Source organism: Rhinolophus sinicus, linkage group LG14 (genome assembly GCF_036562045.2).
Source record: "Rhinolophus sinicus isolate RSC01 linkage group LG14, ASM3656204v1, whole genome shotgun sequence".
Taxonomy (NCBI): Eukaryota; Metazoa; Chordata; class Mammalia; order Chiroptera; family Rhinolophidae; genus Rhinolophus; species Rhinolophus sinicus.
Genome location: NC_133763.1, coordinates 36515894 through 36531401, shown reverse-complemented (window position 1 = coordinate 36531401; position 15508 = coordinate 36515894). Strand labels below are relative to the sequence as shown.

At 34.1% G+C, this 15508-nt stretch overlaps 1 protein-coding gene across 2 annotated transcripts in view; it reads right to left on the bottom strand.

The window, feature by feature from the left end:
* The window catches only part of SLC30A7 (solute carrier family 30 member 7), a 64287-nt gene that overhangs the window by 30410 nt on the left and 18369 nt on the right, over positions 1 to 15508 (bottom strand). For both annotated transcript variants that reach the window (XR_012491642.1, XM_074318613.1), the window contains exons 6-8: positions 15202 to 15345; positions 11962 to 12012; positions 8915 to 9050 (exon numbers count right to left, since the gene is read on the bottom strand). Coding sequence is in view for 1 of the 2 variants with exons in the window: in XM_074318613.1 (XP_074174714.1) it covers positions 8915 to 9050; positions 11962 to 12012; positions 15202 to 15345 (331 nt within the window). In the remaining variant the exon portion in view is untranslated. The remainder of the gene's footprint in view (positions 1 to 8914; positions 9051 to 11961; positions 12013 to 15201; positions 15346 to 15508) is intronic.

Below are 15508 nucleotides of genomic sequence, written 5' to 3'. Positions count from 1 at the left end.
AAGTGAATCTCCTGCAGGCAGAATAAAGCTGAATCTCATTTTTTTAAATCCATTCAGCCAGTCTGTTTTTTAATTGGTACATTTAATCCATTTACACTTAAAGTAATTACTGGTATGGAAGGACTTACTATTGCCATTTGTTCAGTTTTCTGTTTTGTGGCTTTTTTTGGTCTCTACCTCCTTGCTGTCTTCCTTTGTGTTTCACTGATTTTTTTTCTTTTTTATATAGGGACTTTTTTATATAGGGTTTTGATTCCCTTCTCATTTCCCTGTGTATGTATGCTATATTTTCTTTGTGGTTATCATTGCATGCGACAAGTTTCTTTTCTCTTGCTGTTTTCAAGACTCTCACTTTATATGTAACTTTTAACAGTTTGATTATGATGTGCCTCAGTGTCTCTTTATATTTATCCTAGTTGGAGTCCTTTAAGTTACTTGAATTTGTATATCCATTTTTTTTCTTAGACTTAAAGTCTTGAAGTTTTGGCCACTGTATTTCAAATAGGTTTTCTGTCCCTTTCCCAGTATCTTTAATTTCTGGTACTCCCATAACGCATACATTACTCTGCTTCTCTATAAAATACCTCAGGTTCTCTTCATTTTCTTCTTTTTTTCTCCTCTGCCTCAGTAATTTTTTAAGTCCTATATTCGAGTTCACTGATTTTTTTTTCTGCCTGGTCAAACCTGAGGCTGTCCCTCCAGTGAAATTTTCAAGTCAGTTATTATTTTTCACCTCCAGAATTTCTATTTGGCTCTTCTTTATAGTGTCTATCCCTTTGTTGATATTTCCATTTTGTTCATGAATCATTTTCCTGATTTTGTTTAGTGCCTGTGCTTTCTTTTAACTAACTGGGCATCCTTATGGTGATAATTTTGAATTCTTTATTTGGAAATTCATGTCTCCTTTTTTCAGGTTTGGTTTCTGGAGATCTAATTGTTTCCTTTAAATGTGTTGTGGTTAGTTGTTTCATTGTCTGTCTTATTTTTTGTTGTTTGGATTTCAGCATCTGAAGAATCAGCTACATCTCAAGACCATGTGGTCTGATTTCATATAGGGAGGTCTTTCTCTATAAAACCTGGCTAGAGAGTCTGGAGACCTTTTCTGGGTATGTGTCCTTTCTGGGCTTGTGCATGTAATCTATTTGAAAAGGTTTGCTGGTTTCTACTCAGGAGCTCCTCCTGGGGTCTGCTATATTACAGCCTTACCGAACTGCAGTAAATCACAGTTCTGGGGTTCCACCTAGTGTCTGTCTGTGGTACTGCAGACTTTAATGTATGGTTGATGTCTTTGTTCTTAGGAATGCCCAACCTGGCACCCTACCCTGTTCCTGTCAGTACAACAGGTCCTCAAATATTGTCCTTTCATTCAATGTCATCTCATAACATTGATGAGATGTTATAGGAACTTAACTCTTGTTTATGTCAATTAGCCTATGGTAAAATTCATTTTCTTATACGTTGTTTTGCTTAAAGTTGCAGTTTCTAAGAATCTATTGTCAGCATTAAGTGAGGACTACTGTACTTGGAAACAAGCAAGACAGCCACTATAGTTCCTAAAACAAATTGGAGGTACACTCAACTCCTTTCCCCTCCTCAGGAAGAAAATGGGAATTGGGAGTTTCCTCCCAAAAGCTCCACCCGATTTGGGGTGGGAGTCGCTGTAATGAGAAAGTGGAAATTGTCATAGATTTCATTATTAAGGCTCCATGCAGTTGGCTTCCCACCAGCCTGGGGAGTAAAAACCTTTTAACTAGTTTCTGGATTTCTCACAGAGGTATTTCGTCAGCTTGTTGTGTTAAATCTCTGTCTCCATGGAAGAAAAAAAAGCCTAGTGCTTTCTATTCTGTCATCTTGCTGATGTCACCCCTCCCTTATTTTATTTTCTATTTTATGCATAGAATTCCCTTATTAATGGACACTTTCATACTTTCCAATCTTTGGCCAAAACAAATAAAGCCACAAAGAATGACCTTATAAAATACATCCTTTTATATTTTTGCCAATTTATCTTTAGGATACATTCCTAGAAGTGGGACTGTTTAATCAAAAGTAAATGCACATTTAATTATGCTCGATATTGTCAAAGTTCTTGCCACAGACATAGTACTATTCTCATTTTTTTTCTTTCCCCCTTTCTTCCGCCTCCCCCCTACTCCGATTCAAGCTGTTGTTTCTCAGTCTAGTTGTGCAGGACACAGCTCTCTGGCCCATGCTAGTATTATGAGGTCCCCACCCCCCCCACCCCCCGCAGTCAGTCAGCCAGCCGCTCATAGAAGCTCACGGCAGCTCTCGTCTGCCGGCTGCCAGCCAATCATGCTGGCCACTGGCCACTCATGGCAGCACACAGCAGCTCACGCTAGCTGCGGGCCACTCACACTGGCCACCAGCCGGGCACACAGTAGCCCACGGTAGCACACAGCAGCCGGCCGCACCTCACACCAATCTGTGGCTGCTCATGGCAGCCCAGCTCCAGGGAGAGCTGTTGTTCACAATTTTAGCTGTAGAGGGCGCAGCTCACTGGCCCATGTGGGAATTGAACTGGGCAACCACCTGAGCCACAGGCAGACCTGATTCTCAGTTTGGAGCCATTGTTATTCCCCTAATATTCTCATGTAAAATAATGCAGACATACTTTCTTCTAGTATAGCATGGTTTAAATGCTTTACTTTTAGAGTTCTAATCCATATGGAATTATTTGGGTGTATAGTACGAGCTACAGTTCCAAACTTATTTTTTTTTTCAAATGGTTATCCAGTTATTAAAAAGCCCATTCCCTTCCTACTGATTCTAAATGCTTTTGTGTTTTTTATGAGTATTTAAAATTTTCCCCACACAAATTTAAGTATTTTAATCTCTAGATTATCTTTGTTGTTGCTACTGAAAAGGTGTCTTCTCTTTAATTATATCAAATGAATTTTGCTTATATATAAAGGGTATTAATTGTGAACATCAATTTGATACTTGCAACTTTACTAAATTACCTGTCATAATTTTCCCATGAGTTTTACAGAACTACAATCATATATTTTACATAAAAGAATAATCTCTTCTTTCCAATTTTTAAGCCTCAGATACTTTCTCTTGTCTATGTTATTGGATAATGATCACTAATAGATTATCACATTTGCTCTGTTCCTTCTAATATTTCTAAGACCATTTGCCAGCTTTTAACAAGGGTTCTTCATCTGAACCATCAAACACACAAAATGATTTGAGTGACTATTGCCCAATTCCACCAAGGATAGCACATAAGCAGTGCTTTTCTAGAGGTAGAGGTGAGAAGTTAATAGTTATATACAAATGGATGCTCTAGGGCATTAGGGCCTTCTCTCCCAGAATGCTGTTTGAGAAAGGGTGTTAGACTAATCAGTATTTGTAAATGCTCTATGATGGGTTTTATATATAATTTAAAAATATAATTACTAAGCAATAATGTTCCCATTGTGGATACATATACAAACACAAAGTTAAAATCTTGGGGAACTATCTTCCTTTATCTTAGTCCCCAAAAGTATTGTTCATAAATTGTAACCACTTGAAAGGTAAACCACAAAGAGAATTGTCAGACAACACCCAAAACCATTTTCGGTAAAAAAAAAACACAAAAAACTGCAGTTTCTCATATATATGACTATTTGAAGATACGGTAGCTTGTTACATGTGGAAAAAAATGCTTCCTTTTTACTTAATATAGGCTACAAATAATTATTTATTTGACCAGAAATCAACAAGATTTATCAAAACCTGTATCTGGTCCAAATCCAAATCATGAACAATAATGATCACCTATGATTTAGAATTTCAAGTTTATAATTTTGTTTAATTGATAGTACATATTCTTTCTATTTTGAACCTTATGACCATTTTCTATCTTTTCTAAAGCCTGTACCTTAGTTTGCCTCTAAAAGATGAGCTATTTTTTTCAATGTATATAATATCAAGAAATAAATATATTACTGGAAAAGTTTTGCACTTAACAGAGACAATTTATTTTGTTTAGAAAGCTTTTCTTTGTATTTACAAATGATTATGGTAAAAATGTACAAAGTACAATAAGATGGTAACATTGGTGAGTTGCAGAAAACTAATTAAAAAAAAAAAATTCAGCAAGGTTTCAGAAATACCACACAAGTAACAGAGCTCATTTCTGCATCCTGTTTATGTATTTTTCCCCATTGTGCATAGGTACTCCTTTTATTTAAGTAAATCAAAAAATCAACCTACAGATCTAGTTAAAGAGCATCACTTTTAAATCACAGTGTGATTCGAAGCTACAACTAATCGTTCAGATTTCTGCACTCTACGTTATGAATCTACTTCCATTCCAATTCAGCTACTAATGGGAAAAAAGGAACAAAACCATTCTGAAATCTTTTATAAGAAGTATACACTTTCATAAGATAAAACACTCTCATTGTTACACTCAGTTTGCTGCTTTTCATTGGGAAGGAAAATTCATCACAGTACAACCCATTTTTACCCAGAAATTTATATCACCATTTGCTGTGTTAGAAAATGTTGAGAGAAAAGCTGTCTTTTTCTAAGAAATCACTTTCACTGTGAAAGTGAAAATGGAACCCTGGGCAGGCAGCCTAGAAGGGAGAAACATCTATTTCCATGGCACGTTCTCAATTGAGGAACATTTAAATTCAGAGAATGTACAGAGTCCCATTATTTATCTTGCTCTTGATGAATTGCATATATATAAGGGTAAGGGAAAATTACTTCTTTATACTCTGTTTTGTTGAGTCTGTAAGAGTTTTCACCTATTTCCTAAAATCAGCTTTGGCTAATGAGGCAAACTCTTAACTAATTTGAAAACCATCTCAGAGTGATCTCCTTACTATATTTCACTATCATATTTCACTATCACGTGAACAGTAATTAAGTAAATTAAGTTTGCTTTCGTAACAGAAAAAGAGACAACTAGAATGTCTTTATTTTGTATTTTGAAGCTGAAGTTTTTTTAATTGCCCTCCATTTAAAAAAAAATGCTTTTTTAAGGCAAAGTCAGAAATGTCGGTTTACCTTGGAGACATTAGGAAAGAAGCATAATTTAAAAATTACACCACCCAGAGAGACACACATAACATTCAGGGATGAATATATATATATATTCCCCCTCATCCATATAAAGAGAAACATATACTTTAGATATAGACTCTTTACAATAATGAATCATTCTTATGTTTGCCCTGTATCTATTGTCGTTTATTGTCATTGAATTAAGACCCTGCTACCTAATAAATCATCTCAAAACTTTATCGCTTTAAAATAATAACTCTACTATCTTTCATATAGAACTTGTGAATACTCTCATGCTGACCAAGCTTAACAATCAGCACATACAGTAGAAATGTAAAAAAAAAGCCTAAAAATGACTGTAAAGAAATACTGTTAACAGTGGTAATGTGACCTCTGAAGTGTGATCCTGACTATTTTTCTTTATTTCTTTATACTTTTTAGCATTTTCCAAGTTTTCTATAATGACTATATATTTATAATCATAAAAAGCTTAAAAAGTTTTCTTACTCAGAATGTACTTTTTATGTATAATACAAATAAAAATACCATTAAAAAAACAGGCTCAGAATAAAAGAGCCAAAAAATACTCCCAAAAATATTAACATGGTTCTCTTGGCTGATAGAACTGTAGGTAATTTTTTCCTTATCCTTTTCTATACTTGGCCAAGTTTCTTTGTCAGTATAGGTATTTCCATAACTTTACAAACACTACTCTCAAATCTGTAATTTTCATGAAATCCTCTTTTCTGAATAGCTATATCATTTTCACGCTCTATCTGCAAACTGGCTCTTTCCTGAGGACACTTTCCCCTAAGCACTGCTAGGAACGCCATTTCTCTCTTACACTCTACATACCGGTGGGGCTTGTGGGGAGGTAAACATCTCCTGGCTCATCACAACTATTTCCAGATCATTGTTCCTCCTACTTCCCCCCAAAACACAGTTCCTCCGAGGCCCATGCCAACAGATTAATGCACTCTCAACACATCCTGATTACCAGATTACTAGTGTTACAATTCTTGACAGCTCCGCTTCGATAACTGAAGAGTTCAGCAATGGACTTATTATTTTTCCACCTCTACCCTTTTCGTTACTCTTAATTTAAATAGCCATGTGGACAGTCCATCTAACATTTGGCCTCTGTGATGATCTTATCCTGGATCCACTTCTGGGACCATATCTTAAGACCTTAAAGTCTCAATTTCAAGAACCTCACAATTGAACAACCCTTCCCACTTCTGGATCGCTTCCCCTAATCCTTCCACTCTAACACTTCTCCCAGAACCCCAATCAACTAATCCTATCACTTTCATATTTTAGCATCTATTATTACCTTTAAACCTTAGTTTCCCACCCTGCCTTGCTCCTTTCTTCCTCTGTCAGTACTCACCTACCAAGTCCCAAACCTGTTCTACTCCATACCTTTACCAAGTAGCTGGCAAGACTGGAGAAAAAATTACAACTGTACTGGTAGTTTTACTTTAAGTTCATGACCACAAACTTCAAAGGGGTCCCTCACTGTTGCCAGGCAAACACACAGCTCCCTTTACAGAAAAAGGCCTTGAAAAGGAGCTGACTATAGTGGCTATCTCTATTTCTTCCCCTCCAGTTCTCTCTCGAAGCTCCTTTGATCAGGCCTGCATTCTCACCACTCTTCTGAGCATCTTATCTGTGGTGCTAATTATCAGACCCAGCAGCCTCTGACAGGGTTGATTACTCCTTCCTGTTTGAAACCCTTTCTTTACATGGCTCCTAAAACAATGTAGGCTTGCTCCCTCTCTCCTACTGCAAGTTCAAACCAATGAGTAGCCTGTCTTTTCACCACCCTGGTGAGAGGATCTACTTAATAAATACTTGTTGAAATGATTTATGCAGTTATATTTCAGTAAAAAAGTTCTCTCGTTCTCTCTCTCGTTCTCTCTCTCTCTCTCTCTCTGTGCCTGTGTGAGTGCGTGCATGCGTGTGTGTGTGTGTGTGTGTGTATTTGTAGAATAACTGAATGGGAATAGAACTAAGTAAGAATTATCTATTTGAGATTAGAGAAGTAAGTCTCTGAGGTTGAAAAAACATGAATTTATTTTTATTCAAATTCAAAATGTACCAACTTTTTGCCTGGCAGAGTTAAGTGTGGACTTTACAACAATGAAAAAAGTTGACCCCATGAAGCTTAAGAGACAATATGGCAGGCTATGTCAATACAGTACATAAATGCCATGAGAGGAGTACTCTAGGTGCTGTATGTATAGTTAACCCGGCCTGAGGTGGAGAATTAGGAAAGGCTTCCTGAAGAAGGTGTCATTTAATCTGAAATCTAATCTGAAGGATGAGTAGTTGCGATCTATGCATTTGTGTGTGAGGGCGGGGGCAGGGAGAAGGGAGAAGGGCACTCAGTAGAAGAGGATTTTATTTTGGAGAGAGGAACTATGAGCAAACCCCAATATCCAGAGGGCTCATAACATATTTTCAGAGAACTGAAAGAATATAACTGAGCAGAATATAAATTGACAAAGGGTGAAAGAAATACTGAAGAGGTAAATGGGTAGTAACATGAAATCCCATTAAGGAGTTCAGACTTTATCCTGAGGGTAAGAAAGCGCCACTGAAGGATTTAAAGCAAGATAATTTTTGTACCATAATCCTCATTAAAGAAAGATCACTTTGGCCACAGTGTGAAGAGTTTGAGGGACACAGAGATGCCAACCTCTTCCAAGAAACAAAGGAGAATTAGGATAACAACAGTGGAGACAAAGAAAAGTGAACATTAAGATCCTACTCCAAGAAGTGTTAGAAGCAACTAAGAATTAAAATACAAAACCAAATAAAATGGACACTGAACATGCAAATAGAGACACATATGCAGGTTACCAAATCTCTCAGAAGTTGTTTCATAATATGTGACACCTAAGCTGTACTTACAAGGAAGTATAAGATTTCCAAAGAAGAAGAAAAGGCATAACCTTTAATTTTTAAGCAAAAACTTAAAAACCTGCATTTGTGACTAATTTATAGGATTATAACTTCATTGCATTTTATTACATCTATTCTATTTAACTATAAGCTGTAGTTGAATAGTCAGCCTTAAAAAAAAGTAACATGTCACAAAAAAAAAATAGTCAGCCTTATACAAGGTCTTGTTATTACAAAGAAAGTTTTATTAACAATAAAATTATATAGATAAATAAAAAACAGTCCAATCAAGATATATCTTTATAAATAATTCAAGACCATGAAATAAAGGCATATATTATTCCATTACTCTGATTAAAATTAAAACAACAAAATAAACTGACAAATTTAGGAGATAACAATTACACAATCTAATTCAGCATATATTTATTGAAAATTTACACACACACACACACACACATTTACATACACGCTGGTGCTTCAGCAGGCAATAGATCTAAAAAGCTAAGAGATAGATCCTTCCTCAAGAATTTGTAATCTAGATAGGGAGACAGACATAAACATACTTCAGCAACCATTTTTACAAGACTCCTGCAATGATAATGTGACTTTATAGATTAAAAATAGTTCTAAAATAAGAGATTTTAATATGTTTTGTAAGATACACATGTCAAAGGAAGAAGATTCTAACTATAGTTAATATATTTCCAATGTTCTACTCGATAGACACAGGACTGGATTCAAGAAAATGACTACTGCTTTGAATTACAGACCAAAAATATTAATTGCAAAATACCGAAAGGAAACACCAAACCCTAGGCAAATACACACAAACATAGCAAGATGAAAAGACAAATAATCTATGTAAGAATTTGTTAAAGACCAAAGAAAAACCAACCTAGTAATAATTTAGGCCTGTGATTTAAATAACATATTTATCACCTCTCATTTGAAAACCTGAAAGCAACACACTAGCACTTACCTTACCACTATGAGTATTGCTATCAGGATTGAGCAAATAGGATCTGCGATCATCAGACCAAAATTTTGCATCATGATGGCAGAGGCAATCACACCAACACTCCCGAGTGTATCTGCTAGAATGTGTAAAAATACACCTAGAAATAGAGCACAATCAGAATCAAATAGCATCTTCTCATTAACTGAAAATACAAACATTTCTTAAAACTATTCTTGATTTTAATAAAAACTAAATACTAATTTGAAAATCAGTAAAAATATAGATTCATTGTTTAGTAACGAAGTATAGGACCTTTGGGAATTGAAATATTCTCTTTTTCAAATCAGCAGGGGTTAAAATTATCTGATGCAGAATTTATACTTGCTCTTAATATCTGGTATAATATAAATGAGGAAGTAGAGTAACAAATTGATTTTAAAATCGTGCACATTCATCTCTGGTTAAAAGAGCCCAGAAGTTAATTAATAATCTGTTAGAAGAAAGCTGCATTAGGCTAAAAGAAAACATTGTTTATAACTACAAATATATGTAGTATGTACACACAGAGCCCTCTGCTGGTAATTAAAATTACCATTTAGACAAATTTCCTATGGACCATAAGTCTATTCATACTGATGTGCTAATTAATTCTCCTAAAAATTGGGTCACCTAAAGTTACATAGTAAGCTCAAACTTGATATAAGAGAATGTAGGAGTTTGAATATTTTAAAGTAGATATAAATATATTTTGCTTTTAATAATTAAATATGAAATTGGTAGGATACTGGTATTCTAACTGCCCAAGAAGCTAAGTATAATATTAACATTTAAGAATCAACTCTGATTGAAAACCATTAAAAAATGTCAAGAAATAAGTTTAGTATACATTCTTTTTAAAAAAGATTTAACTAGACAAATTATTCAACATTTAGATCTTTAATAGGTAAAATTTACTGTATAGCAAAACACCATCTCTTAAATTTCAACCATGTTGCTAAAAATAGTGCATTCTTCAATAGCATCAACCACTCTGAAAACAAATACCTAATGCGTAAAGGGCATTATGTCTACTTTAGAAGTATTTACCATGCTTCCCCGAAAATAAGACCTAGCCAGACCATCAGCTCTAATGCGTCTTTTGGAGCAAAAATTAATATTATATTATATTATATAAGACCCAGTATTATATTATACCCAATCTTATATAAAATAAGACTGGGTCTTATATTAATTTTGGGGTATAATACTGGGTCTTATATAATATTAATTTTTGCTCCAAAAGATGCATTAGAGCTGATGGTCTGGCTAGGTCTTATTTTCGGGGAAAGACGGTATTTTTCTTTTTGATTCACTGAACAATTAAAGGTACATCATTTATTATTTTTAGATGTAAAACATAATTTACATAAACTTGAAAACACTTTCTAATAATTTAACAATGGACTATTAATGAGTCCAATTGAATCTTAATGCACTCTAGGAAAATATGCTTCAATTCACCTGCTACTACGGAATTTTATATCAAGTATTATGCCAAATGTTAATTCATGCCTCAGTGCCTAATATACTTTTTCATTTGTATACAGTATTGACCTTTATAACGATTCTTCATAAAGCTAATGGCTCTTTTTTTCTGTAACAAAAACATATTAGAAGGACTATAGAAAAATAGTTTCTTTAGGGTATTTCAAATAGCAAAGAATTGGTGTTGGGACCACTTTAAGTTTTAAAAATAAAACTGGAAAAACATACACATCAAAGTGGATTGAGGGTCCCTAAGCTTCAAAACTCTTAAATGATATGTGATTTTAAACTTTTATATTTTTTAATCCGTGTTTTGGTAGAATCTAAACACAGAGAAAAAAGAAAAGAATCATTTAATTTGTTCTTGATTTTACTTCGATTAGAAAGTCCCTAGCTGTACCCTATCTGCTGACTTGAAAGCTAGATTATATTAACTAGTGTCATTAACAATGTAAGCCCTTCTTATTTTCTAGTAACTGATTCAAGAAGAAAAATCACTGAAGAAATCTAACCTAATATATTTAACTTACATAAAAGTTGAAAGCCTTAGATGACTTGGTTATTTCAACTGCCCAAACCTAGAAAGCTAGGGGTCATGTGAAAAATGTGGCAAATAACTGAAAAATTCAGTTAACTTAGGTTTTTCATGCGTGAGTTTCTACACGGAAAAGTTTTAGTACCAGGCAGTTATCTCTACCCTTCAGCTTCAGCCACCATAAATTGACAGATACTTAGAAAATATAAACTAATTTTCACAACAACCTGTATTGGTTCACATCCCCAAAAAGAAACTACCATAGTTTATAGACAAGACTGATTTTCTCTGGCTTGTAAAATTTTGTAATACATCTCTTGATATACCAGTTTAGGTATCAGCATTTGAGGCCTGTAAGTATAACCGAGGTATCACTTTGCATTACATTTTTTAAAAATATAACAGACTTTATTTGTGAGAGCAGTTTTAGGTTCACAGAAAAATTAAGCAGAAGAGGCAGATTTCCCATACACCCTCTGCCCCCACACATGCACAACCTCCCCCACTGTCAATATGCCCCACCACAAAGGATGCTACAAAGGATGAAACAAAACTGACACATCATTATTATCCAAAGTCCATAGTTTACATTAGGGTTCACTCTTGGTGCTGTACATTTTTTGGGTTTGGATGTATTACATTTTAAGCACTAAATTTTTCCTCAACATAAATACAGATTGAATATTTTTCTTGGAAAAATTATTCAATAATCCTGCATAGTAATACTATGGTGTTACTATAGTCACTGAGTGGGTATTATTTATATTTAAGCAGTACAGTTTCTGAATATTTTAATCTTCTTATTAAAGCTGAGAAAACAGCCCAGTGACAATTAAAAAAATATCTGCTAATATACCTAATAGTACATATAAAATATAAACACGAGGAAGGCTAATGTTTTAAACACAAATACTATGTTATGTATTTTTCTTAAAGGAAAACTTCAGACAGCTTAAAATCAAAAAACTAGTTTCATAAAACTGAGAAATATACAAATTTCTTGTCATACCTTGTAAAATCTGTCTGCTGGGTCCTGTTGTTTCTTTTAAGGAGGGACCATCTGTAGAGAGTTAAGTTAAATTATTTTAAAACATGTCATCAATTCCTGATTCATTTTTTTGTAATTCAGAGTATTTTTCATTTCAATGTATCACAAAGGATGCATGATTATATAGCCACATCAAACCTACAAACTATTTTTTTAAATTTAATATAGCAATTTAAAGGAGATAGACTTGGGAAATTTCAAAATGCATCAATAGTACAGAGTGTTTAGGAAATTAATATAGTAATCAATCTGGTAAAAAAAAACACATTAAGTTAAAAACATTGCAAAAGTTTTCTAATATTCATAACATACCTTATATAGCTTGTTATGCTAATTTTACAACTGGAAATTTACCAAAACCAAAACTACTAGTTGAAGTTATAAGAAGTCCAAGAAATGAAGCCAGGACAATATCCAGAAAAACAACTATGGCAAACAATACAAGGTGTAATCAAACAGTACAGTGAATGTTTAAATAAAACAAAGGAATTCTTTATTACAGTAAAAGACACGTTGCCATTAATCCCCCTCAAAATATTCCCCCTCACTTTGAATACACTATCCTTCTTGTCACTTTCTGAAGCAGTTCTGGAAGTCCTCTTACGTGAGTGTCTTTAGCTGTGCTGTAATGGCTGCCTTGATGTCCTGAATCATTTTGACTTTGGGGAAGAGCCAGAAGTCACACAGTGCCAGTTCTGGCGAATAAAGTGGATGAGGACACAGTGTGATGTTTTTATTTGACAGAAGTTGCCGTATACCAGAAGCCATGTGAGACACGGAGCACTGTCATGATGGAGTATGATTTATGGCACACTGTGAAACACACCTCTCAACCTTAGCTCACACTCAACTGATTGTACTGAAGATCCCTGCCTTTCCGTTGGATGGCACTTGGCAGCAGCATTCACCATATTTTGTGATCACAACGGAAAGGCTCCATGTCACACCGCTTCTGGTACAGCAATTTCTGCCAAATAAAAACATTATGGTGTGTCCTCATCCACCTTATTCACTGGATTTGGCACTGTGCGACTTCTGGCTCTTACCTAAGTCAAAACGACCATGAAAGGTAAATGTTTTGAATCAATTCAAGACACTCATGAAAGAGGACTTCCAGAACTGCTTCAGAAAGTGGCAAGAACAATGGGTAAAGAGTGTTCGAAGCAAAGGGGAGTATTTTGAGGGGCATTAATGGCAATGTGTCTTTTACTGTAATAATTTTTTTTTATTTAAACATTCACTGCATTATTTGGTCATACCTCATAGTTTTCCAATAGTTTCTAGATGGATGTGGCAAGCTTTTCACACAGATCAAAATACTTTTTCATTTTGCCTTTATGATGAAAAAGTACTGCAATCTGTATCCTTAAATACTTTGAAGATTAGTAATCAGTTTTAATATCAAAGCAGAAAATATAGGTAAACAATGTAAAAGATCAGCGATATTTGTTAAAAGGGATCATCAAGAGGACTGACAAGCTTTCTGATCAGAGAGCTAACAGGGAGCCTGCCTGGGGCATGGTTGGTTCTTGGTTCACAGTACGAAAAAGCTGACTTATTACTATAACCTTGACAGAGCGCTATAACAATGCTAGAAGAGGTACAAAAGCATAACATTGCACAATAATTTGTCTGGATGTGGAGCTGCTGTGTGGAAAGAAAAATGTAGCTACCTTGAAAATCCTGTTGTTAGTCAAATGTGTTAACTGTTCTGACAAACCAGCTCCTGATCAAGGTAACAGATTTCTGTATATAAGTAGTAGGTCCAGACAAAGACAGTCATTTTTGACATGATTATTTTGAAAGGTATATTCTGCTGTATAATAGCTATATCAGACAACGTAACTCCCATCTATGCAAAATATGGAAGTCCTTCTGGATATGAAATTTTTTTTTTCCTCTGTTGTGGAGAGACTAGCTAGTTGCTTATCAAACCCATTTCTTCTTCCTCTTTGGTAAACAACCACATTTCCCTTGAGTTAGGTGGTGTGTGTATTAGTAAAAATTACAGTAACTCCATCCAAAAGAAACATGTAAATGCTAAATCTTATGTCTCTAGGAAATAAAATATTTTAATTTACATGCATATTTTATTGCCAAGAAGTGTAACAGATGATCAACTAAAGATGTAACACAAATATACTGCATTATTATAAAATTCTGTAAAGGAAATTAAAAGGCAATAAAAACTCAAGAAAAAACAAAATGCTATAAAATTTACAACTGTTTATATACATGTTTTTGAATGGGTGATAGTGGGTCTCAAATCATTAAGATATTTAAAGTCCACTTTATATTCTATAGAGTAATAAAGAAGTTTCATTCTAAAATATTACCTGTAGTGTCTCAGAAATTATATTCTTTGCAATATTTAAACAAATTTTTTTTAGAAATCATCTTAAAACATGAGGGATACACAGTTTTTCAAAAATTATTCTGGGATGCATGTGAGCAAAAAACCTTAGAAAAACTAGGTTTTAAAGCATACCACTGTATTGTTACAAAAAACATCAGGGACTTACACTCAATCTCCAAGGCCCCTTTCATATTTTTAAATCTAAAGCTTTAGCAGTCTCACTATGTGACACGTACACACAATATTTATGCATATATTTTATTTAAAGATTAATCAAATATTATCACTTAAACAGCTCTATTAATCTATACTCTCAAATTTCGTGAATAAACTATTTAAAATATAATTTTAAAATAAAATATTAAGTTGATAAATACCGTATAACTTAGTATTTAATACTATGTGAGTTAGCATATAAAGATTCCTAAGGGCATATTGATGTAAATATCAGGTGTTATCTATAAAAATTACAATGAAAATGTGAAAAATTGAAAGCTAGTGTATTTTAATAAGCCTACATATAACACAAAAGGCCTCATCATATTTTTAAAAATTCATGATTTTCATTTGCTAAAATGCGATTGTTCCTCATTTACTGACACCCATTCAAAATAGTGGCTTTTTGTTATAAGATACTCAATGAAAAAAGTTACATCTATTGCCTTATACCAAGTTACTTTCATTATATACTAAAAATGAACTAGCCCGGGGAACCATTTAGTTTAATTAATTAGAAAGGAAGTTGACTGCAATATTTTAAAGACTTTTTCAACTAGAAAAAGCAATCTGCATAAGCTCTGTTTGTTTGGAAGGCTGCCATTTGAAAGGCTTTAGGCTGTACTCACCATGGGAATGAAAGTGTCCATGACCATGAACATGATCATGGCTATGTACAGTACCATGTTTCAATTCATGACTATGGCAATGATCTCCATGGCTATGGGCCTGGTCCAGAGCACCATTAAAGAGGGAATGACTGTGTCCATGGCCTAGAAATAGTGTTAGAACAAACGGTATGTAAAAATATATTAAGTTATGGTTACAATAATACTGATATTAGTGAAAAAAATTAGTTCTAAAACCAGAATCAATTCAATAAACACTGACTTATAGAAAGTGTTGTAGATTCATTAAAACAATACTGAGTTCCTA